Here is a 23,215-nt window from a genome sequence, read left to right as displayed (position 1 = left end):
ACCTCGGGGATGCAGTCCTCATGGGTCACTACTCGGACAATGTCATCCAGCGGCAGCAGGGAGTTGCACTTGATCTCCGTGTACACGTTTTTGCCCTCTGTGCACACAGCCAGCAGCTCCACCAAGTGGATGTGGTACATGAGAGGGCTGTTCTCATCCATGCGGTCCCGTTCTGACCTCATCATCTGGATCAGAGTCTGGAAGGAGGCCCTGTCGTTGTAGAACACAAGGACATCCTCTCCTGAGTTGACCAGCTGTAAGAGAAAATGGCCCTGTTTATGTTACAAGCTGGTGAAGGGAGAAAGGGGAGCAGCCTGAACAAAGGTGGTCGAAGCTGTTCGCAGAGAAAGATGTTCTCTTAACCATGACCTTCTGGGGCCAGTCTCACCTACGTTCCTAAACTTATCGAATGCAGTCACTTCTATTTCGTAACAGCTAACCACGTTCAGCATCAAATTTTAAACCACAGATAGAGAAATATTACAGGGATTCTAAAAATTATTAGGAAGAGAAAGCCTATGTACAAGCCTTCCTGTACCAAGCACAAGCTTACACTCGAAGATTATTTCCAAGACTACATGCTCCCAAGGCAACAAGCATGATTTCTGCAAGTCAATCCTGACTCCTGGTCTCCCAATGTTTTACCAAGCGGTACTGCCCCCCAGGGCACCCATGCCTGCCACACCAGGTCTTTCCCCAGTGGCCCCATAGGTAGATTTGAACCACTTCTCTTTAGGTTAGCAATGGATTGCACCATCTTAAAGTGTGTCTACCTTCATTTTCTGGCAAGCACCACTCTTACAACTCATTCACTCATTGCCTCAGCCCTTCAAATCACTGTTCTCTAACTCAAATGAACACATGCTATTTTTCCACTCTCATCAAAAGTCAAGACTTTCCTAGAGGGCAGGCGTCCCCCAGGGCTGTGGGTTCTCAGAAGTCAATTTAAGAATTAATCCATTTCAGCATCACATGAAAACTCAAAAGCTCCAAGAGGGGGCTGGTGCAGGAGTCAGAGTGAATATAGCCAACTTTATTTCTTTATCAGCAGCTATGTTACATGAGCACTAATTATGTGTCTATCTATGAGTCATCACATGAAGGTAAACAGAAAGTCATTACCTCAGCCATGACCATGTCTTGGCACTTTTTAATAAACTTTCCTTCCGCCTTCACGATAGTCTGCAAGAACTTGATGTACTGGACGTTTCTACCATGAGTTTCAATGCAGTGAACGAAGTGCTGAACAACTCTCTCGTTGATCTCGCTGCAAAGCTGGAAGTTGTTCATGAAAATGTGCTGCATCGTGACAGCCTCCAGGATCTGGCACAAAAGAAGAGCGCAGGGAACCGTCAAGAGGAAGCTGTGGTGGCAGCTACAGAGCGAGGAAAGGAGAGAGAAGCCCAAGCATACTTCTGGACTCACTTCTTAACTGAATTTTTGTTGTTTTTTCAGGGACATATAATAAATAGACCCATCGTAAGTATGCAACTTGGCAGATGACAAAGGAACAGTGACATCAAGGGAAGCCTGATAATGGCCTCTGCTCCCTCCCAATTCACCTGCTTTCCAGACCCTACATGAGTTTGTCTCTAAGTGAACCCCGCACGTCTCTATCTGCTCAGCATTCTAATGGTGAGGTCAATCCTGGTTGTGGAGTGGACAGTAGTTGGTTCATTGTCACTGCTATTTATGAACACACAGACAAAGGCCTTCGGAGAGTTTATGGAAAATGGCGTCTTTGGAAAGATGTTAACAATTCTCATTCTGCTTCACAGCTATCTCATATCCTTGGCAATACTTAGTCTTACCTTTTTTATTGTCTCTTATTGTGTCTCTCATTTGCATTTGACTGAGGCGTAAGGCCATAGTTATTGGTCATTTGGATATGCTCTGCTGCCAAATGCTAGCCCTGATTTTTGCTAATGTAAAAAACAAACAAAAAAACCCCAGTTGTCTGTGGATCCCTTATCAACTTTAGTCAGTGATACATTTGGTTTGGAGCTCTTTACTGAACACAGGAATTCCAAATGTCTCCTTCAACTCTGCTTGCTTGTGGATGATCTTAATAATGCCATTTGATGAGATGAAGTTCTTAATTCTGTGTTTTTCTTGGTGATTAGTGCTCTTTGTGTGCAGTTTGAGAAAACTTTACTTCTAGGACATGAAATATCTTCTAGATTTATTTTTTAATGTCTGCTCAGAGTTACTGCATTTTATGGTTTAGTGTGAGGTAGGGAATTTTAACCTTTGTATCTTTCACCCTTTTCATAACAGAAAGGGAATGTTAATCTATGTTAAAGAGAGAAATTGATAGCAGATTATCTTGCTTTGATTTTGCGATTTTCCTATCAATGAAGCCAAATACTCACTTTAAAGAAATCCTTGACTAAAATTAATTGGTCAGCAGCTTTTCTTTTTGCCAAAGTTGCTAATCCTTTCCTCCCGGCTCAAAGCCAGATTGGCAACATGTGACTTTAACAACATGTGAATTTAAAAACAGACCAGAGGTCTCCTATGACCTGGCTCCATTGAAGAGGGAGAGCGGAGTTCCTTCAAGCAATCACACTCTGATTAGGCAATGGTTGATAACTCTCCTCTGCTCTTTCTAAGCTGCATTGTACCCAACTTCCTCAAGCCATTAGCTCTCTCTTAAATAAAAATCACCTTTATACACGGCTCAGAAGAAACTTTCAAATTTTGCTAACTTTTAAATTACTTTTAGCACCCTATGCCCACCAAACCTGCAGCTTGACTAACAGGTAAATGTATGCACATGAATGTACTTGTCCCAGGAAGTCTTTTGCATTCTGTTTACAAATCCAAAAGGTGAATATTGCCATTAATCGGAGAATGGTAAGAAGAAAAAAAAAGGTCACCCTTGTAGTTGTCCTGGCAGGAAGTCAAAAGGAGAAAGAAGTCTTCCTCTGACTGCAGACAACCCAACCATAATACAGTAAGTGAAAGTAACAGCAAAATGCAAATAGTGCACTGTGCAATGTGACTTATGTGGAGATGTTGTGTATTTGTAAAGACTGCAATATATACGAAAAGATACACGCTTCAGTGAGCACACCCTGGGAGATGTAGTTGGAGAGCACATGTCTTAGCACTTCTGTATTGGTTACCTTTGATTCAATGAAAAATTGTATTAGGAAAAAATACAGCTTACCTTGCCCCTACCACCTCCCCCCTCATACCCATCTGTTAACTGTCCCTCCTCCCCACAAAACACAAACACATTAAAAAAAATGATGAGTATTTTTGTCTTCCTGAGAGTCGATCAAAACGTTCCCCTTTGGAATGAATGTTGCATTATAATGAGTCCCAGAAGGCACAAGAACTAGCTGTTCTCTGCTCTTCCCTCTCTCCTCCCTATGTGCTTTCTAGACAGGCCTGGAGCCTTACCCCTGGGTTGAGAAACAGGTTTATGTGTTTGTGTAGCAGAGCCTGATTCTGCTGGTTGCCTGCACAGAAATTCTGCAAGAATTCATGAGCCAGCCGCATGATCTCCTGCATCTTGGTGTCCTCGGCCTGCATGGGATGAGAGAGAGAGAAATTAGTTGAAAGCAGGATGTAGGGGGAGACAGCAGAAAGCCCTGGTCTCCAGCCAGGTGGTCAGGTTCTATCACACATCTATCAACCCTACCAGGTATGGTGTGCGGGAAGTGTTCCCTGAGGGCTTACCTGCTGTGTGGTGCTCAGGTGCTATACTGTTGCAGAAAAGAACCAAGTGACTTGTCTGTGCCTCACAGACAAAAGGGAATGTTCTCATGGGCAGAAGTAAAAAGATGTTATTCAGAAAACTCATGGAATATGCTCCAGGGAGTAGCTGGTAGGGGTGAACCACGGGGCTTTTGATTGGCAACCAAGCACTTAGCTATTGTGGCACCAGGGCCCCTTCAGGAGTCAACTAATATAAAGCATCTGATACATTCCAAGTGTCTGAATGCCCAACAGAGAGGTCATCTTCTTTCTCGCAAGGGCGGTGGGGGCGCTTTCCCTACTAAGCCGGCCTCCCTGGCAGTCATTTTTGAACCGATACCTGAGGCTAAGGCCTTGGACTCAAACCCTCTCCCAGTCTGGCCCCTCATCTCATCTATCAAACGGGGATGCCACCACGGCCTCCCTGGGCTTTCTCAGTGATGAACATGTGTATCAGGCCACACAGATGCAAAGCTTGGCTTATTCAGCTTCCTTTGGTCCCACCTCTGTGAACAGCACATACGAAGGCAAAAGAGGGGTGTGAAGGGCAAGGTCTGCCAGCATAAAAAAATAATTTGAAAAAAGTACCCCAAGAGATCCAAGCACTGAACTAGAAGTCTGCTACTAGTAAAGACCCACAAGGAGGCACGCACCAAGTTCCTGCACAGACTGAACAACTAATAGAGCTTACATTACTTAGGACAGTGGAGGTTGGGGGTTTGAGTCTACACAGAGGTACTTCTGAAGGCAGTCTTGCCCATCTGCTCCCAACAAGTAGCTGCCGAAAGCTCTACAGTGTGAGTTCCAACTGACAGACCCGGGCCACCATGCATAGGAGTCAATGCAACAGCGAGTGGCTGGTGACCATGCATAAGATGCTTGAGAAACGTGGCAGATGAAACCTTCTAGCACCATCCCAGGGACAAACACAGCTATGCTGACCAGCACTCTGGAGAGAAGCTGCCTCTCTCTGCTGCATATGGCTTGGGACTAAGGGAGAAAATGGCCTCATCTTCCTTGCATGATGGTAAATGGCAGATGGGCTGCTTCTGGGAGAGTCCCCTCTATCCTTTCACCGCACCACTTGTTCCCCATACAACAGCCTGAGGGTGAACCGAACAGACCTGTGTAGGGGACACTGAACTTGCACTAAACGTGAAGGGGAAATTAGAGAGCCAGCGTTGGACAACTCAATTTATTTTAAAAGACTGCATATGTGACGGCCGTGGGAGATGTTCCACATGCTTATATATGAGGGGAGTCCAAAGGTTTGTCAAAAACAGAATTAAAAGATAATGAAAATTTCCCTCAAGACTCTTTGAAGGCCCTCATTCTTCTGATACGCTCATCATAATGTGCCCATAAATGCATCACAATTGAAAAAGAAACAAAAGAGGCCGACTGCAACATTCTTTGTCCAGAGAGATACCTGACAGCTGGAAAAAGATGTTTGGAACCTAAAAAGCAATTCTGTCTCTTATCACATCTTTCTTTCTTCCTTTTAAAAAAATCATTTCACTAGGGGCTCATACAATTCTTAACACAATCCATACATACATTTATTGTGTCAAGCACATTTGTACATTTGTTGCCATCATCATTCTCAAAATATGTGTTTTCTACTAAAGCCTTGGTATCAGCGCATTTTCCCCTCCCTCCCTGCTTCCTCCTCCCTCATGAACCCTTGATAATTTATAAATTATTATTATTTTGTCATGTCTTACACTGTCCGACGTCTCCCTTCACCCAGTTTTCTGTTGCCCATTCCCCAGGGAGGGGGTTATATGTAGATCCTTGACATCAGTCCCCCTTTCTACCTCACCTTCCCTTCACCCTCCTGATATCGACACTGGTCCTGAATGGTTCGTCTGTCCTGGATTCCCTGTGCTTCCAGTTCCTATCTGTAATCATCTTAAAGATGCTGTGTAGGCAGGCTCAAGAGTCTCATCAGTTCATGTCTTCACCAACCATCTAAACTCAAGGGGTCTCGGGGCTGGGCGGGCACCTCACCTTCTCGTAGGGGATCTGCAGCAGCTCGAGCACCACGGCATGGGCACCCATGTTCCGGAGCAGCCGCTGCTGCTGCTTCCTGCTCTTCCGGACTGAGGCGCTTTCTTGGACACAGAGCCGGCTGAGTCGAATCAAGATCTGGAAGGAGGGAAACAAGTGGAAAAGAGTCCAGGGTGAGGTGAGGGCAGGGAGGCAACACACATTAAAATCTCCACACAAAGAAATCTGTCCCAAAACACAGCATCCCCGAGGCCTGGTCTTTTCCAATAATAAGTGGTGGGTGTGGTTTCCGAAGCATGCAGTAAGGAAGCGGAGCTCTCTCTGATGGGCACTGCGATGTGCCAGGCACTGAGGCAGCTCCTCCAGAATTACATCACTGCATCCTTCACGCAGGTCAGAAGCTTACACATGGAGTTAGCAGTGCTGGCTGCACTTTCCAAGTGAGAAACCTAGGGGCCTGAAATAAGTGGTGGAACTGGAGCCAAGTCCAGAAGAGACACCAAGACCTATACCCTCACCCCCTACTTCTTTTAGCCAAACCCATCGGCATGGAAGGCCGGGAAGGAAGGAAGGAGAGGGAAAGCAGGTCAGAAGAAAGGGGTGAGGCTGAGAGGAGGCAGACAGAGAGCGAGACAGAAAAAGGAAGGACGGGAGGCAGGAGGACGGGGAGGGAAGGACAAATATTTGTACTTTCAACTACACTATCACACACCACAAAGGAGCCCAGGTGGCGTTGTGGGTTATGAGTTGAAGTGTTAAACGCAAGGTCGGCAATTCAAACCCACCAGCCACTCCTCAGGAGAAAGAGAAGGCTTTCTACGCCTTTAAAGTTATAGTCTTGGAAACCCCTGGGGAATTCTAGCCTGCCCTACAGGGTCGCTGTGATCAACATTGAGCCGATGGCAATGAGCTTGGTTTGGGGTGGTATCACACACCACAACTCCTTGGAGAATTATTAAAGAAGGACAAGCGACAGAGGGGGATGCTTACCTCTTTGACCACCCTATAGTTGTAGCTGCTTGTACTTTCGTGCTTTTGTGGCTTGTTAGTCCCCTCCTAGGAACCAAAATGAACATTAGGACTGGGCTCAGGCTAACTCTGGGCTACTGTCCGTGTGTTAGGATTAGCACCACCCTTGACGACAAAACAAGTTTTGCACTGCTTCCCAACAGTCACACTGTTGGGCTTTATACTCAGGCCATGTATTTAATCGCCCACCCTCCCCTCTCTTCTGAATGATAGCATGTCAGACTGGGGAGACTGATATCGGGTCTCATAAGGGCCAAGCGGTGCTGGAGAACAGGCTTGCTTGCCCCTAGCGAGTCTCTATGCAAGCCTGGTGCGCATTCACTCAACACTATATCTATTACCGTGAACGAGCCTGGGGTCCTGGGTGACCGTGATGCACTTTGGTGTGAGGCTCGCTTCTCACAAGCCTGCTGCTGTGTTCCCCTGGCTAATTAACAGGAAGTATCTCGGGAGAATAGCTCGTCCTTTCACCTGCATGCAGAGCCAGCATGAGCTCTGTACTGGCGCTGCTCATGCCACAGGGAAACGTGGGCACCTCTCTCACCTCCACTTTCTTATGCTCGTTCTCACCGGATGGGCCATCCATCGCCTCGTCAGGGCCCTGCCCTTTGTACACCCAGAGCTCTGACTTCTCCACAATGGACCTCAGCTGGTCCAAGTCTTGTTTGATCTGTTTGTAGTTGTCCACATCTTGGCTGGTCACCAGCAGTTGAACCTTAAGGAACGCAATCCATTAGTTGCACAACACAGCTCAGCTTCTTTTTCAGACAACACACACACACAGAGGACAACTTGGGCTACCTGCTTGAAGGCCTGCAGCACTTCCTGCCTCTGGCTGAAGTGCCGGAAGAGCAGCTGCAGGGCCCCCGACACCAGTGGTGGGTAGTCGTGCATTGTCAGGTGCAGCAGGACTCGCAGGAAGGTCCGGCCACCATGGTCATCCAAGTCCAGTGGAGTGTTCTCCTCACTAGAAGGAAGTGGAGGAGGAAGGCGGGATGAACCGCTGAGCCGTGTCTCAGACACCCCGGGCCGGTTTTGATCGCAAGACTACAGTTGAGCTTGTGGTGCATGCCATCGGCTTCTTTAACCCAACTAGCAGGCAGACTCTTTCTCCTGCACTCTACAGGGAAGTGAGAGGCAGGTAGATGTCCCTCCCCTCCCACTGCCACAGGTGGCCATGTGATTCGGCTCAAGGACCCTGCTGTGCGGGCTCCCTGACCTATCGCCTGCAACTTCCAGCACCTGTGCTTCTCCTGGGTTCTTCTCTAGTGGCCTCTTTTATAACCTGTTGATTTTAGTCAGTCAGTGGCCATCAAGTTGACTTAGACCCATGGTGACCCCATTTGTTTAGAGCACAACTGTTCTGCAGGGTTTTCACAGGCTGATTCTCAGTCCTTCCTTCCAAGGTACCTCTGGGTAGATTTGACCCATCATCCTCTCAGTTAGTGGCCAAGTGTGGTCATAGTTCCAACACCTAGGGGATTCTATGTTTATTTAGGATGGCAAAATCCAATATTTATTAAGCTATAGATGGTAAAAATTATTTTTTTCAATCTGTAGGAGACTGATATAACTCTTGGTCTGCAGCATTTCCAATGATTCGAACCTATTGATCAGGGCTTTGATACCAGGGCCAGAACAATGTAGAAGCATACTGTCATTCTGTTCTTATCTTGTCACCACCTGTTAATAGCTCAGTCTGGCAGACCCCACCTTGAGGAGGCACTGGGGGTAGGCCAGCAGTTTAAAACCACTCCTCAGGAAAGAGATGAGGCTGTTTGCTCCTGTAAAGATTCACAGTCGTGGTTAATCTATATAGGTGTGCTATCAGTCAGACTTTACAGGCTCATTTTGTGAGTTTTCAGTAAACCATGATAACTCAGTGTTCTGAGAAGCAGAATGAATCAGCACCACATAAAGGCATGCTCACGCCCCATGTTCACGTCCCGTGAGGGGACTCCGTGTGACTGCGGACCAGCGCACCTGACCCACAACCACACTCTGGACCCTCGGGTGTGGCTATGGTGCTTGAACAGGTGCCAGCAGCAGCTGGAAAGGGCAACAGCTCCATCGCTGGATGACTTCGTCTTGTCTATGCAATTGTAAAGTTCAAAAGCATCCCCTGCATCATGTGGCAGACCACACTACCATGTGCACACTGTCCCCAAGAACCGTGTCAGCCTGCACTGTTTATGAAGAAATGAGCGCCAGGCGAGAGGAGCTCAACCTCCACAGACAAGCAAGGAGAGCTCAGCAAATGCTCATCAGTGCTGCCCTCGCACTTCCTAAGGGGAGCAGGTTGCCTCCACCACGTGAGGGGTCAAGGGCGGAGCTGCCACATTTCCATGGCTGCGTGCTCATGCTGAACTCAAGACACCTGTGGAAGTAAGCTTCCGAACACCACCCTCCATCGTGTCCAATGCAAGTGCCCACTCCCACGGCACACACTTGGTTTCTGTGTCCAGCCCCTCTGCTAACACTGGTCCCCAAAGAGCCGGGCCCTCACCTTAGTGATGCCTTCCAGTAGTCCCTCCCACTGACACTGGGCTTGGCCAGGTGGTTTTCTCTGACCAATAGGAAGGACATTAGCAAACACAATGTAAGCAGAGGGTTGATTAGTTTACCCAATTGAAATGCTTGCTCTTGGAGCTGGCCACCATGTTGTGAAGAACCCAAGAACATGGCAAGAGATCACGACAGGACCCAGCATCACACACATGCTACCAAGGGGCTAACACTGTGAGCAAAGCTAACCTGAGCAGCTAATCCCCCGTCTCCTCTCACTACAGTCACGGAAAGAACCTCGAGGCACGCTCTAGAAACAGCTGGCCCAGCCGCGTCAGCCCCAGCACGTGACCGAGAGCACTGGGGCAGTGGTCTCCATCCGAGTTTGTGGAGTCATTTGTTGTGCAGCAATAGAAAATCAATCAAGCCATGTAAATGATAAGGACTATGTTTAAGGAGTGTTTACGCCGTAGTTTCATCCTTGTAGGTATTTAAGTTTCATAACAAGGATATTTTAGGTCAACACTGAGCAAGCTGATCTTTGAAAAAGGGGGTTCATACATTGCTCTAATGTTAAGAACAAGGAAAGAACAGACTGTGTTTGTACAAAGAGCTTCTAGAGAGTTCAGGGATAAAATGTGACCTCTTACCAGCAGAGAACAAGATCTTATTAACTTCACTCTGTTTTGAGCCTCGCCCCCACATTTTTTGGTCTCGCCCCTATTTCCTCATCATTATTTAAACCCTTGTAATTTATTAGGAAACCATTAAATCCTGTTTCAAGAAGACAAACACACAAATCAGGCCAAGCAAATGATGCTGACTTGAATATTCAAGAGTTCCAAAGACAGCACTATAGCAAAAGACTTCACTCAAAGATTAAATTATTCTGGGGATGCAGAAATAATAGATACTCTTCTTAATTCTAGAGCCAACTAGAGAATAGTCAATTGAAATATACTTTCCTCCCTCCAAAAATGCCTTCTGCTTGCTCTTCAATGTGTTCAAAGTCAAGAGCACCTGAAAAGTTAAAGAATACAATTTCAGAAGCAGGAAGGTCTGAAAACATGTTGTTGATGAAGTTACCCCAAACAGTGGTACCCTGCCCTGCCCATGGCTTAAGCCCAAATCTTCCAGAATTCTAGACGAGGGAGCGTCCAAAATTTTGCAGAGGATGGAATTGCTGGAGTGTATCCATGCACTCTTTGAGACTTGTCTGTCGTGCAAAGCTATGGAGCCAGGTCAGCCAGATTGTACGCTCAGTGGCTCTGGTTTGCACTCCCACCATTTCCCGGCTTACTGCATGGCTGCTTGCAACACTTGAATGGTTTTAATCCAAGAAGACAAGAGCCTGACAGTTGAGATGCTATCTACCACCATCCTGACCTCAAACTTCACTGTGGATAGAAACTCCTAACGCAGGTAGATGTTCCCAATGGGCCAAAAGGTTCTTTGTTGAGTTTGTTTGCTTGTATGGGCACTTCATCAACAACCACACCACTAGTTGCCTCAATTGTTTTGTGATTAAGTCACTCTAAGATAGGAAGAAATGAGATGCAACCAAGAAGGGACCTGTCCTCTTTCTACTATTCTCCTATCCCCCAAAGGACAACTCCCAACATTTTGTTTTAAAATACAATCATCGCACACCATCCTGTGTTTGTAGGAGCGCATTTCTGAAGGGCAGTGTTTGGATTTGGGTTTCTAGTTTTCCTTAGAGTCAAGCCCCTTCCTTCTAGAGCTGAAACACCAATTCTGGAATCACTGACCTGGTACACTGCTTGGCCCCTCTTGGCTGCTGCTTCCAGAGGAAGTTTCCGAGGTCTGGGAATTGCTTTCATCAAACTCCCGCTTAAATATACAGAGGAGGCAGGAGATCCTATAATCCAACCTCACATTCAAAATAAACTAGGGATTCAAATGGAAATGGAAACAGATTGGTTACATCAACATACCATCTTTAACACTTTTTGCCAAGCTGCTGCACGCTGGCCGGGCCCGATATGGGCTACCTCAACGACCTCAAGCACTAAAGGAGCTAAATGTTTAGCTTAGATTTCAACAGTCACTTTGGCAGAAGCAGATGTTCATGGGCCTATTAAGCCTGCCCATAGCACCTTAGCTTCTTAAGCAAATTTCAGCATCTGGGCAATAATCTATCAATTAATTTAAGAAGTCACTCATCACAAACTCTTCTCTTCCCAGCCACCGGCTTCCCTGTAAAAAAAGGACTTTATTTTAGTAAGAACTGATGCCCACTGGGCATCCCAATGAGAAGAGTGAAGCTGACTGCATTTAATTCAGGAGACTTGAGAAAGACAAACATGTTTTCACTGCTGAGAATGAGCTTGATTCCTATTTCTATTTCTGTGGACTTCTTGTATTTATCTACTAACCCTTGGGCTTCCTCTTCCTTCATTTCCTAGGTAGAAACTCACCCCATGGCTAGTATTGGGGCCGGAAAGAAAGATCACTCAGCTGGCACTGGCCAAGGATCTCCTTAGAATCCGCGCTTCCCTGCGCACCCTCCTCTTGGCAACCTCATCCACTGCCAGGGCCTCACCTCTCGCAGACCTCTAAAGCACAGCCACAGTAACTGCCAGTCGGGACGGATGGGGGCATGTTGGCGAGCAGCAGGAGATGGCAGCAGAGGGATTAAGGGGCGCCAGTTCATAAAAGGGTTGGCCTAGGAATTTCACCACTATTTTATTCCCAAGGATCTTGGTGATACATACGAGCAGAGAGGCTAGACCTCAAGAGACCCTCTGTGGAGCACCCCTTGCCACCTCCGGCTGCTGGGTACCTGGAGTATCTCAATGATCTTCAGCTTGGTGTCCATGACCATGATGTCCTCCTTCTCGGGCTCGGCTTGCTTCACGTTGCCTTCTGGGGCAGCAGCCATGGGAGTCATGGGCAGAAAGCCTCCTCCCCGGAGAACCACCTGGGTCATCAGCTCTCCAACCCCATGGATGGACCTCATCACATTGCTGCCTAGGGAAGGCCAGGGACAGACGACGGTCACCACCCCAGGGAGTGCTCCCTGGCAGGGGATGTGGGTGCTTGAAGTCATTTACCAACTGCCTGCTCAGAGTTACACTCAAAACCTTAGGGATCGGAGATGGTAGATACTCAAAACCATTCTGGGATTCAAAGGAGAGAGGAAAGAATGTAGAATTTGAATTCCCATAGGGGAATTTTTACATATAAACTCAAATTTTATTGCTCATCTACTACATGCTTATTATAGTGCCTAACACTAGAGAATCCAAGAATTGTCAAGACCCAAATCCTGGTGCTGCTACCAGCACACAGCTGCTTGACCTAGGTTTCTGATATTGCTAGAGCTGTTTCTCATCTGTAAATGAGAGTTACGGAGCTCAACAGCATGGTTCAAATGGCTTAGCATGGGACCTAGCAAGTAACAGCAGTTATAGAAACGCACTCAAACCTCCCTATTTACAGACGGCATATCTGTGAGGTTACCAAACACTACAATGAATTTGCAGCGCCCAAATCAATATGGGCAGAACCTTCGTGGCCATTTGCAGAAATGTGCAGAATGCCTGGGATTTTGAGACACTTGATGAGCCCACTCTCACATGACAACAAATGTACTTTTTGTGATGCCTTTAGTACCTGGCACCTATCTTGTATTTTCATGGGTTTTGTTGGTGATTTCACTGCTTGAAATGCCCAGGAGTGTATGTTGACGTGCTAGCTCGTGCTCCTCAGTGCAAGAAGGTTATCATGTGCCTTACAGATTAAAATACATGTATTGGATAGGCTTTGTTCAGGCGTGAGCCACAGTGCTTTTGGCCATGAGTCCAATGTTAACAAGGCAACAATGTTGATTAAATAAGGCATCTTTGAAGAAAAATGCACGCAAAAGTATCTATCGGTTAGTTGGCAAAAAATGTTGTGACCAGAGACTCACAGGAACCTAACCCTGAGTTTCCCCTAGGAATATGGTCCATCCAACATTTGATAATTCAGTGTTTGTGGTAAGTTGACAAAAGAAAACTACTTTTCCTGTCCTAGCTGCAGAAGATCAGTTAAACAACAACCAGCACATGAGCAATGACTGACCTGCCTATTTTGACCCTAAACACATAATGACAGGCTTTCCTATTTAAAAGGGATTCAGAATATCAATGTGACCTCAGCTCTGAGCCTGAGATTTACTTTATACACTAATATCAAGAGCCTCAAACACAGCAAGAACAATGATCCAAGAACCATGTACAAGAGATAAACAGTCAAGTAACAGGTAACTTTCAAATGCTTCGGCGAAATACATAAACACGTACCAAATACACCTAAACATAATTATACAAATAGACTTCAGACAGATGTTTGTAATCACTGAACCTAAGTTGTAGGTGTATGGGTATTTACTGAGCTACTCGAATTTAGCTTTGGCCATGTTCATTATGAAAAGCTGGGACACAGGAAGAACATGCCATCACATGGAGAAGCATGGGAGAGGAGACGGAAGAAGCGAGGCAGGGAGGGCATCTCCCAATGCCAGATCCCATCACAGCACCACCTTCCACGTCTCCCTGTCCATCTTACCTTTATTCTCCTCCCCTTTGGCCATCTTGCTGATGGGGAAGATGGTCGTCACATGCACACAGTCTAATATGGCCAGGAGGATCTTGGTTAATCGTAGAAGGTCAGAGAAGTTGTAGAAACCAAAGTATATCAGATTCCTAGCTAAATTTACAACCTAGTGCATTAAAGGGAGGGAAAAATGATATTAAACAATACCCTTTACTTCCACTTGATGTTTGTAAATGACTTTTTGTGACCAAGCCACAGAATGTTTGCTTTTTTTAAGAGACCTCATATATAAAAAAGGAAGAGTGAAGACAAGAGACGAAGGCAAAGGGAGATGCACACAGTTAAAGAAAGAAAAACACTAAAGCATCCACAATCCTGTAACAACAGTCATAACAATAAGCTATGAGTAGATACACAGACAGATGTGCAAGGGGAACGGGAGCCAAAAAGTAAATGCGTCTACAACTGTTAACACATATAGGTCTGACAGAAGATATTTCTACATATGTATTTATATGTGCTGCAAATATATCCATGAATGTGATGCAGATTACAGGGGGAAGAGTTATGAAAATTTCTTAGACATATCTAAACACCTTGAAGGAATGAGTCATTGGGTCTAGGGGCTCAGGAACAGTGTCTCAGGGGCCACCACGGTCAACTGGTACAATATAGACTATAGAATGTTCTATATTCGACTTAGAAGAAAAGGGACTAGGGTCCTCAAAGGCTGTGGTCATCCATCTAGGGCTTCACTATTGCTCTTTCCCCATCTAAAGCCAAGAACAGTGAAGAAAATCAAGAGACATGAAAACCATTAGTACAAAGGATGAATGGGCCACAGTGGAAGCCCAGCTTCCACAACCTCGAGACCAGAAGAACTAGATGGTGCCCCGCTACCATTGCTGATAGCCCTGAAATGTATCACCTTAGGAGGCCCTGAGTAGAATGCGAGAAAAATGTGGAATGAAACTCAAAATCATAAGGCCAGGCTTTCTGGTTAGTGGAACCCAAGAGACAATGGCCTTTTAGTCTTGAAGCGGGAACCAAACCCACCCCCCAAGGCTCAACTTTCAGTCAAACAACAGACAGGCTTCCAAGGTAAAAAAATAAGGCCATGGTGGTATGCACTTCTTAGAACAAGGGCAGCACGTGTCTGAAGACAAACCTCCTAAGGCAGGGGAAGGCTAAGAAAGAACAAGTGGTCATGGCACACACACAGAAGAAATGGAAAATGGGGACAGCAAACAATGTTACACAACAAAATGTGTAAGAACTGTGGAATGGAAAATCAATTTGCTCTGTAAACTTTCACCCAAATCACAAAGAAAAGCTTTTTAAAAAAATAAAATTTGAAAACGATGATGGCAACAAATGTACAAATGTGCTCGACACAATGGATGGATGTATATATTGTGATAAGAGCTGTATGAGCCCCAATAAAATGATTTTTTTAAAAGAAAAGCCAGAATTTTCTTGTAATATCTGACAATTTTCATTTTGTTTCATCAAAAGAAAGAAGTCAAGAGTGTATGCCTGCAAAGCTCCTGATCTGATTTGGCGATTAGTTAATTCAAAATGACCCAATCATCGGTAGCTTCCCTAAATAATACTTGGTTAGCCAAATGATGCCCAACAAGATAACAAAACTCTCCTAACGATTATATAAAAGGAGCAGAGGAAGGAAATTACTTAAATCCTTGGAAATCTAAGTCCAAAAGAGCAAGAGTAGTCTGAAAGAGAAACAGTTTAACCCAAAGGGAATAAACATTTATGTTCTTCAGAGGATTAATACATGGCCCAAACCCAAGCACCTCTGCTTCTCTGAATATAAAGTCCAGAGAATATGTTACAGGCTATCATGTTATATGTATGAGTCAGTTCCCCATCACGTTTCTCCTAAGAACCCAGTGGCTGTTACCAGTTCTACCTTTTATTCTGGACGATATTTAAACTGGATTCTTGGTTACTAAGAAACCAGAGCATCATGGTAAAAACCACAGCATGTTAAACTATTTTCTATGTAGCCTGTCATAAAATGGCCATTGGAAACCAGGTGAAACAGACCACTGCACCATGCGTTACCTCAAATGTGAGTTTATTTTTCTCCTTATCAGAGAAAGGAAATCTTTGGCAAACCACGTCTCGCAAATACTCCTCCACAAACTCCATGGTCTGTGCGAACCTCTCCTTGATTTCGTCTTTGGAGGTCCCGCTACTATCATAGCTGAAAGAGAAGGAGAAAGAAGCAGCAATCAATATGTTCCAAGTTCTTCCCAGCGAGACCTGTCCTGAGTGCGCATCTTCAAGATGCAGCCGTCCCTCAACACTGCCATTCGTAGCTCTACTCTAGTCTCCTTTCCTCAGCACATGCCTCCTCCGGGCACATGCCTATTTTACTCTTTTCTCTGGCTGAGGTAGTTAGTTTATTGTGCCAACCTGGCCGATAAACACAGGTGGGATTAATTGAAGGGCAGCGGGATAAATGGCTTGGTGAGCCTCGCCTTTCTAGTTCTCAGGTCTTTTGCTTTGTGATGGTCGCACCAATGTGAAGCTACCTTAGCCAGTTCCCTGATTCAGCTTGCAAGGCTGACTTCCTGCAAGACATCCCCAAGAAGCTGCCTGGGCCTACCCTGATGCAGCCCTGGGTGCTGGAGCAGCCGTGTGGAGACCAATGCCAGACACGTTCACTGACTCAGCTTTCCTCCTGCAGTCGGCGTCATTGTGTCTGTTTTGTGAGATGGAGGACATTGTGGATTGGTGTTGGACATATGGGTTAAAGAGTTAATGCTGGACTTGTGGGCTTGGGCAGCACTGGGTTGGGATGTTTTCTTGATGTGCACTTAACCTTTATATAAAACTCTCTCTTATCCATGAGTTGCTGTGGATTGGTTTCTCTAAAGCACCTCGACTAACACACTTGCTTTTTGGTTTGTGTTCCCTAGTTTTGTATGGTTGTCTCCCATATATTCTGATCCCCTCTATAATCATTGTAACATACACACAAAACCCACTGCCATCTAAAGGAGTCTAACTCACAGGGACTCTCTATAGGGTTTCCGAGCCATTGCACATCTTTAAGGGAGCAGACCCTATCATTGTTCTCAAGAGTGGCTGGTGGGTTTGAACCACCAACCTTGGGATTAGCAGTCCACATAAAATTTATATACGGCTGCACCGAACATTATAAACCAGAATTTTTAAAGTGATATCAAAGGAGCCCTGGTGGCACGGTGATCAAGTGCTCAGCTGCTGAGCTGCAGGGTGAGTGGTTGGAACCCATCAGCGGCTCCATGAGACAAAGGCCCTGGCAAACTGCCTCAGTGATGATCACAGCCCAAGATCCCTTGAGGACAGTTCTGTTCTGTCACAGAGGGTCGCTGTGAGTTGGTACCAACTTGACAGCACACAACAACAAAGGGGCTTGAGGTCTTAGTGGTGAGAAGAATCGAGCTCACTCATCAATGGCAATCTCAGAGGGAATCTCCGACCAGAGGCGGGCATATTTCACAGGCGTGACTTGCTCCTGGGGATCTCGGTCCACATGCATATGAAGCATGAGTCGGCAAAAGGACGCCCTCAGGTCATAGGGCAGATTCTCATCAGACATGCAGCGGAGAATGAGGTCCACGTCTAGTTGGCCTGATATTTCGTTGATGGCCAAGTACTGGCGGTCCAGACACATCCTGGCAAAGAGGTTCAGCTGATACCTGGAGAAATGACCAGCTCTATCAGGCTCACTCACGCAAGAAACACCCACAATAAAGGAAAACACACAGGGGGCTAGTCCATTGCCACGACTTCATACAAGTGGCACCTGACCCTCTAAACACAATGCGACTGGCCTGAATTGGCTTTGGCGTGTGTGTGTGTGTGTGTGTGTGTGTGTGTCCCATGCGTGCACTCACTCACTCACCAAACAGAAAAGGAAATATTTCAAGCTGTCCCATCCCCACACCACAGCTGTGCTGGAACAATTACATGGTCACTTGATTCATTTTGTTGCTAGTTATCACAGAAAATAAATGGGAAGGTAAAAGGGGAGGTCTATGGTGGCTGTCATTTCTTCAGTTGTGTTTTCCTATAGTGCACTAAAGACCATGTAGTAATGTTAATGATTATGGTCTAATGAGACATGTTATCAGCTTTTTAGGATTGTATGTTAAGTCTATTTGACAAAGTTTTGTTGCCATATAATTCACAAACTATACAGTTCAATCTGATTAAGAAGTTCCACAATCATCACCACAATTTTAGAACATGTCTTTCTCTCTTATACTCATCATTGTTAATGCCCCATTTCCCCCAGCCTCCCTTGCCATACCCCCAAAGACCCATTAATCAAACTCTGATCTCTACAGATTTACCTATAGATCAGTCTGTATTTTGACTCCTACAGAACAGGATACCCCAAAGAAGGGGACTTCTCACAATGTGTTAGACTTCCTTCCGTTGTGTTCTATTTTTGAGTTTTTAAGTCCCTCTTGAAATTACACGTGCTCTCAACTTTTGACCAGTTGAGGGACTTATCCTGCATCCACTCTGGGGAGATTTACTCAGCATTCAGAAAAGGAACACACTTCGTAACATGAAATAGTTAAAAAGCTGTAAGTCCCCACATTGTCAAATTTGGCTTCTGAATTTATAAGCCATACTGCCAATAACCATAATTGAAAAATATTCTCAACCTTATCAGATATGGGTGAAACACAAGACACACTCCTACCTTACACTCTCAAAGAGTAACAAAGAATTAAAGCAGCATCACAGTATTCAAAGTTAGCTAAGACAAGGGGAAATGAAAGTTCCCATCTACAAGTCATGGGCGTGAACACCAGGAGATCCAATTGAGGGCAGCTCAGGACAGTTTAAAATGCTTCTGTCCTCCAAAGTATCGATCCGATGTGTGGCACGGAATGGAAACTCGTGCATAAGCACAAATTTGAATACAGATACACCTGATAATGAAAAACTAAACTGCAGTCTGCAATATCAGACAGCAGTGATGTGGTTCACTAATATAATGGAGCAGCACTCAGCAGTTAAAATGGGATCAATCATCTGGAGCTACCAACACGGGTTCTTTATTGAAACCGTACTGAATTAACAAGTTACAGAATTATTAGCATTAGGAACAATTCCTAGAAATATTATAAAGCACAACTGCAAATAAATGCAGTAGAATGGGAACCACATGTGGACGGATATATACCACATGCATCAATGGAAAAGGATATTTGTTTTAAAAATCACAAAAGCAATCCTACTTATTATTTTCCCATTTCTTTCTCTGGAAGTATTTATTTGTTCTTTTGCTTTCTTTCCTCTTCCTAACCTTACCTGATGGCATAAAGGCCCATGGGCCTGGAACGGGGGACAGAGGAGGTGGGAGTCACGGACAAACAGTGGGGAGCCAACAGGAAGCATACGTGGCTGCCATGTGGCTCTGAGAAGGGAGTCACAAATATGACAAGGGAAAAAAAGTAGAACTTAGGGAGGCTGGTACTACAGTGATTAAAACACTTGGGTAGCTGGTTCAATCCACCAGCTGCTCTGAGGGCACAAGATGTGGCGGTCTGTTGGCACACAAGCGTACAGCCTTGGACACCTTATGAGGGCAGTCCCCTTCCATCCAGTAAGGTGGTTGTGAGTCAGAAGCTCTACAACCTTGGGCTTGGTTTGGACTTAAAGACTAGAATAAAACTTATGGTGTTAGAATGAATTTCCAATATATGAATTCATGATTTTTTACATTTTCGTATAGATGTAAATGTGCGTGTGTGTAGAGAGAGGGGTGTGGAAATATGATGTTCTTGAGATAATTCTGACTCCCAGAGAGCCAGGCCGAGGAGAACTACCCCAGGGGGTCCTAGATGGTACTTTTTTATGGTAGCAGATCACCAGGTTTCTTGTCCTTGCCAACCTTTTGGTCCTAGGCTGAGCCCTTAACCGAGGTCCCTTATGGAAATACAGATACATATATTTGTTCATATACACTTTCTAACTCTCTCTCTCTGCGGAACTTCTGAGGTTGACAGTCTGTCACTGTTTTGCAGATATAAAAAAAAGAGGTATATGATTACAAGGATCCACATGTGACCTCTTCCCTGGGAGAGGGACGGCAGAGAAGGGGAGAAGTGAGACTCCAGATAGGGCAAGATATGACAAAATAATGATGTATAAATTATCAAGGGCACATGAGGGAGGGGGGAAAGGGGAGGGAGGGGAAAAAAAAAGAGGACCTGATGCAAGGGGCTTAAGTGGAGAGCAAATGCCTTGAGAATGATTGGGGCAGGGAATGTATGGATGCGCTTTATACAATTGATGTATGTATATGTATGGATTGTGATAAGAGTTGTATGAGTCCCTAATAAAATATAAAAAAAGAACAGTTACATACAGGCTTCATAAAACAACAAAACCTAAAATAAAATTCAAAATGTCAAAAGGAAAAAAAAAAAAAGAGGTATAAGTAAGTATCTAACTTGCCTGAAGTAAAAAAAAAAAAAACCTCCTAAGTGGCAAGGTCAGTATTTGAACTCTGGCAATCTGACCCCATTGCCTAGTTCTCTGAAAGGTGCTAAACTGAACAGTTTTGGGGCTAAACTGAAACTCATAGCTGATACCAGTACTCGTCTTTCCTTTTACCTAGCCACATGTAGATGTCAACTTGCCATCTCACTATCAATGATACTGAGTATCAATGACTCTTCAAAATTCTCAACCCCTAAAATACCCCACTGCCTTTTTGCTAGAAAATCTCCTGAGATAACCCTGTACTTCCACAGAGCAACCGACACACAAGCAGGACATTCCTGACCACCCTTTCAGGAACCCCAGCCATTGAGACACGCGACTCCCGGTCACCTGTAGTAGCTGAGAACATCTCGGTCCTCCTTCTGCCCTTCCTTAGCATCCTGCGCCAGCTCCCGGACACTCTTACTGCGGATCTCTTTGTTGCTGTCCTTCCAAAACAGCCACACCTCCTCCTCGTCCTCACCTGCCTCCAGAGCATTCTCCCCAGCAGAAGGCCCTTCAAACTCGAATCGAGAGAGAACCAGCCTGAGGAGAAGAGGATGATGGGAAACAGGATCAGCTACCAGCAACCGGCCTCCATCCGGCTTTGTTTTCAACATAACGACAGACGAAACACCACGTTGTTTCACATTTCTTGCACACAACGAGCTGCAAAGAAGCCTAACTTTTATTTCTTTGCACACATATGTATTAGGCCAGTAGTTCTCTATGGATGGGCACCTATGGTCTCCCCCCACCCCCAACTGCACCCCCACTGCCTGGCGCCCTGTCACAGCTGGGCGGGGGGTTACTCATATCGAAGCCAGAGAGGCTGATGCGCAGAAGAGCCCCATCTCCAAGCACAGAATTCTCCAGCCAAAACTGGCACCAGTGCCAAGGCTGGGAGGTCCGTATCAGCTCAAGGCCCAAAGCAAGTTATGCAGGAGAAATCAATCCCTAGCCTCAGGCATACTTTACTATGTGCTTGTTCCATTTTGCGGTTCAATGCCACACAACTGGCATTCCACTGACTCAGGAAAACGGCTCGACTGCCTACTAGTATAGGTCTTCTGTAGAGGAATAAACGCTTTTTGGAAGAGCAGTCATTTAAAAAGCTCTCTGTTACAATGGCTTTCTTCCTGCATGGCCTATTAAGTACCCCTTTTAAGATGCAAATGTGGCAATCATATTAACAGAGCCTTAAACTCTCAAAATTTTGCTGTTGTAATCGAACACTCCAAGGATTTTTTTTTACAGTACATTTTAATTGCTTTCTTGAGGAATGGTTCACATGCATACACCTCTCTAGTTTTGAAAGGGCACCATGACGACTGTCCCCCACTCCTCCCTCCTCCAAGCCCGTAAGTGGCACCATTTTGCAGGGAAAGCGACGTCACAGAAAGCATGCTTGTTCGCTAACTAGTCATTTCCGAGAGGAAGAGCAAAGGCCAACAACATTAACTTCAGACCACCTGCAGAAAACAAGAGGCAGGTTTTTATTCCTCAAAAGCACATATGGATCCGCCACTTCCTCGGCATCATCCCCCACTCACTTGGTCTCAATGAGGATGTCTGCGTTCATTGGATTCAGCACAGCTTTGCATATCAGCTCCTGGGTCACTGGGATCGACTTGTTCATTGAAACGCAGAGGTCTGAGAGGTAATCTAAGAATCTATCAAGAAACAGAAACAAAACAAAGATACAGACACATTCAGATACAGCAGAGAGGCGGCTCTGGGACCTGGTGTTTTTTTCCCCGAGTAGGCAGGGCCAGCAGATCTTTAGCAAGAAAAAAGGCAGCAGGATTTTGGACCTGGGTGCCCAGGTCTAGGAACCCATACGCCAGAGAAGAGAGGCAGAAAAGAGCCAGAGATGACGAATGGCAGTGCTAGGGCACAGGCAAGAGAGAATGGAGAGAAAAAAGGAATAAATCAAGGACGTGGGCATCAGGAGGGGATGCTAGAGATGGCCCTCGTGTGTGACCACCTGTCTTTGTCTTCACTTGCTGGTTCTGGTACATATATATATATATATATACATATATGAAGAGCCAGGATAACGTATAGCCATTCCATCACCTCCAGCCCATGGTGACCATGTGGGTGAGGGCAGCGCTCTGTCCCATTTGTCAGGTCTCTCTGCTCAGCCCTCTTGGGACGGATTTGAACCGCCACTCTTCCCATTTGCAGCCAAGCGCTTCACGGGCATCAAGTCATTTCTGACTTAGAGCAGCCCAGTGGGGCAGGGTAGAAGTGCCCCTTTGGGTTTCTGAGACTCTTTGTGGGAGTAGACAGCTTCATCTTCTCCCCAGGAGCGCCTGGTGGCTTGAACTGGCAACCTTCGTGTAACCCACCATGCCGCCAGGGCTGCACTCTGCCAGCGACTGCTATTTGGGGGGGTTATGTGACTTCCCCACGCCGCAGTTTTCTTGTCTGCAGACCAGGATTAAGTAGAACCTCAGGGACTTTGTCCTGAGGACTTGAAGAGAAACCCATGTCAAGTGCTGGCCCACGATAAATTCTCCACAAAAGTATTATGTTTAAGGGTGGTAGGAGCCACTTAAAAAACATCATCCCCTCAGAAATGTGACGGTCACACTTCCACGGTACTTATAACTTCTCATGTCACCTGAAATCAGGACGTTGATTTGAAGGACAGTGGGGATGAGGGGACAGAGGAGGGGAAGGGGAACCTGTGAGAACACAATAGAATCCACTAATGTGTAACAAACAACACACAAACAGCTTCGTTTGCAAGCGTTAACCCCCACCCCACCTGGGAAAAGTCTCAGCCACAAAGTAAGCAGGCAGGTCCTAAGTGACAAGGAGAAAGGGGTGACAAGAGGTGCTGAAAGGGGAACGATCATTTGCTGAGCATCTGCTAAGTGCC

General features: G+C 45.7%; 1 protein-coding gene across 1 annotated transcript in view; it reads right to left on the bottom strand.

Annotated features, from left to right (window-relative positions):
• Positions 1-23,215, bottom strand: part of ITPR1 (inositol 1,4,5-trisphosphate receptor type 1) — a 411,705-nt gene that overhangs the window by 179,011 nt on the left and 209,479 nt on the right. The window contains exons 19-33 of the mRNA XM_075552323.1: positions 21,879-21,998; positions 20,677-20,871; positions 17,268-17,519; positions 15,895-16,036; positions 13,822-13,975; positions 12,053-12,240; positions 11,019-11,157; positions 10,211-10,269; positions 7,546-7,707; positions 7,289-7,459; positions 6,706-6,771; positions 5,716-5,853; positions 3,409-3,534; positions 1,123-1,323; positions 3-254 (exon numbers count right to left, since the gene is read on the bottom strand). Of these exons, the coding sequence (XP_075408438.1) occupies positions 3-254; positions 1,123-1,323; positions 3,409-3,534; positions 5,716-5,853; positions 6,706-6,771; positions 7,289-7,459; positions 7,546-7,707; positions 10,211-10,269; positions 11,019-11,157; positions 12,053-12,240; positions 13,822-13,975; positions 15,895-16,036; positions 17,268-17,519; positions 20,677-20,871; positions 21,879-21,998 (2,365 nt within the window). The remainder of the gene's footprint in view (positions 1-2; positions 255-1,122; positions 1,324-3,408; positions 3,535-5,715; positions 5,854-6,705; positions 6,772-7,288; positions 7,460-7,545; positions 7,708-10,210; positions 10,270-11,018; positions 11,158-12,052; positions 12,241-13,821; positions 13,976-15,894; positions 16,037-17,267; positions 17,520-20,676; positions 20,872-21,878; positions 21,999-23,215) is intronic.

Source organism: Tenrec ecaudatus, chromosome 6 (assembly GCF_050624435.1).
Source record: "Tenrec ecaudatus isolate mTenEca1 chromosome 6, mTenEca1.hap1, whole genome shotgun sequence".
NCBI classification, from domain to species: Eukaryota; Metazoa; Chordata; class Mammalia; order Afrosoricida; family Tenrecidae; genus Tenrec; species Tenrec ecaudatus.
The sequence above is the reverse complement of the archived record's forward strand: the minus strand, read 5'-3'. Positions and strand labels throughout refer to the sequence as shown.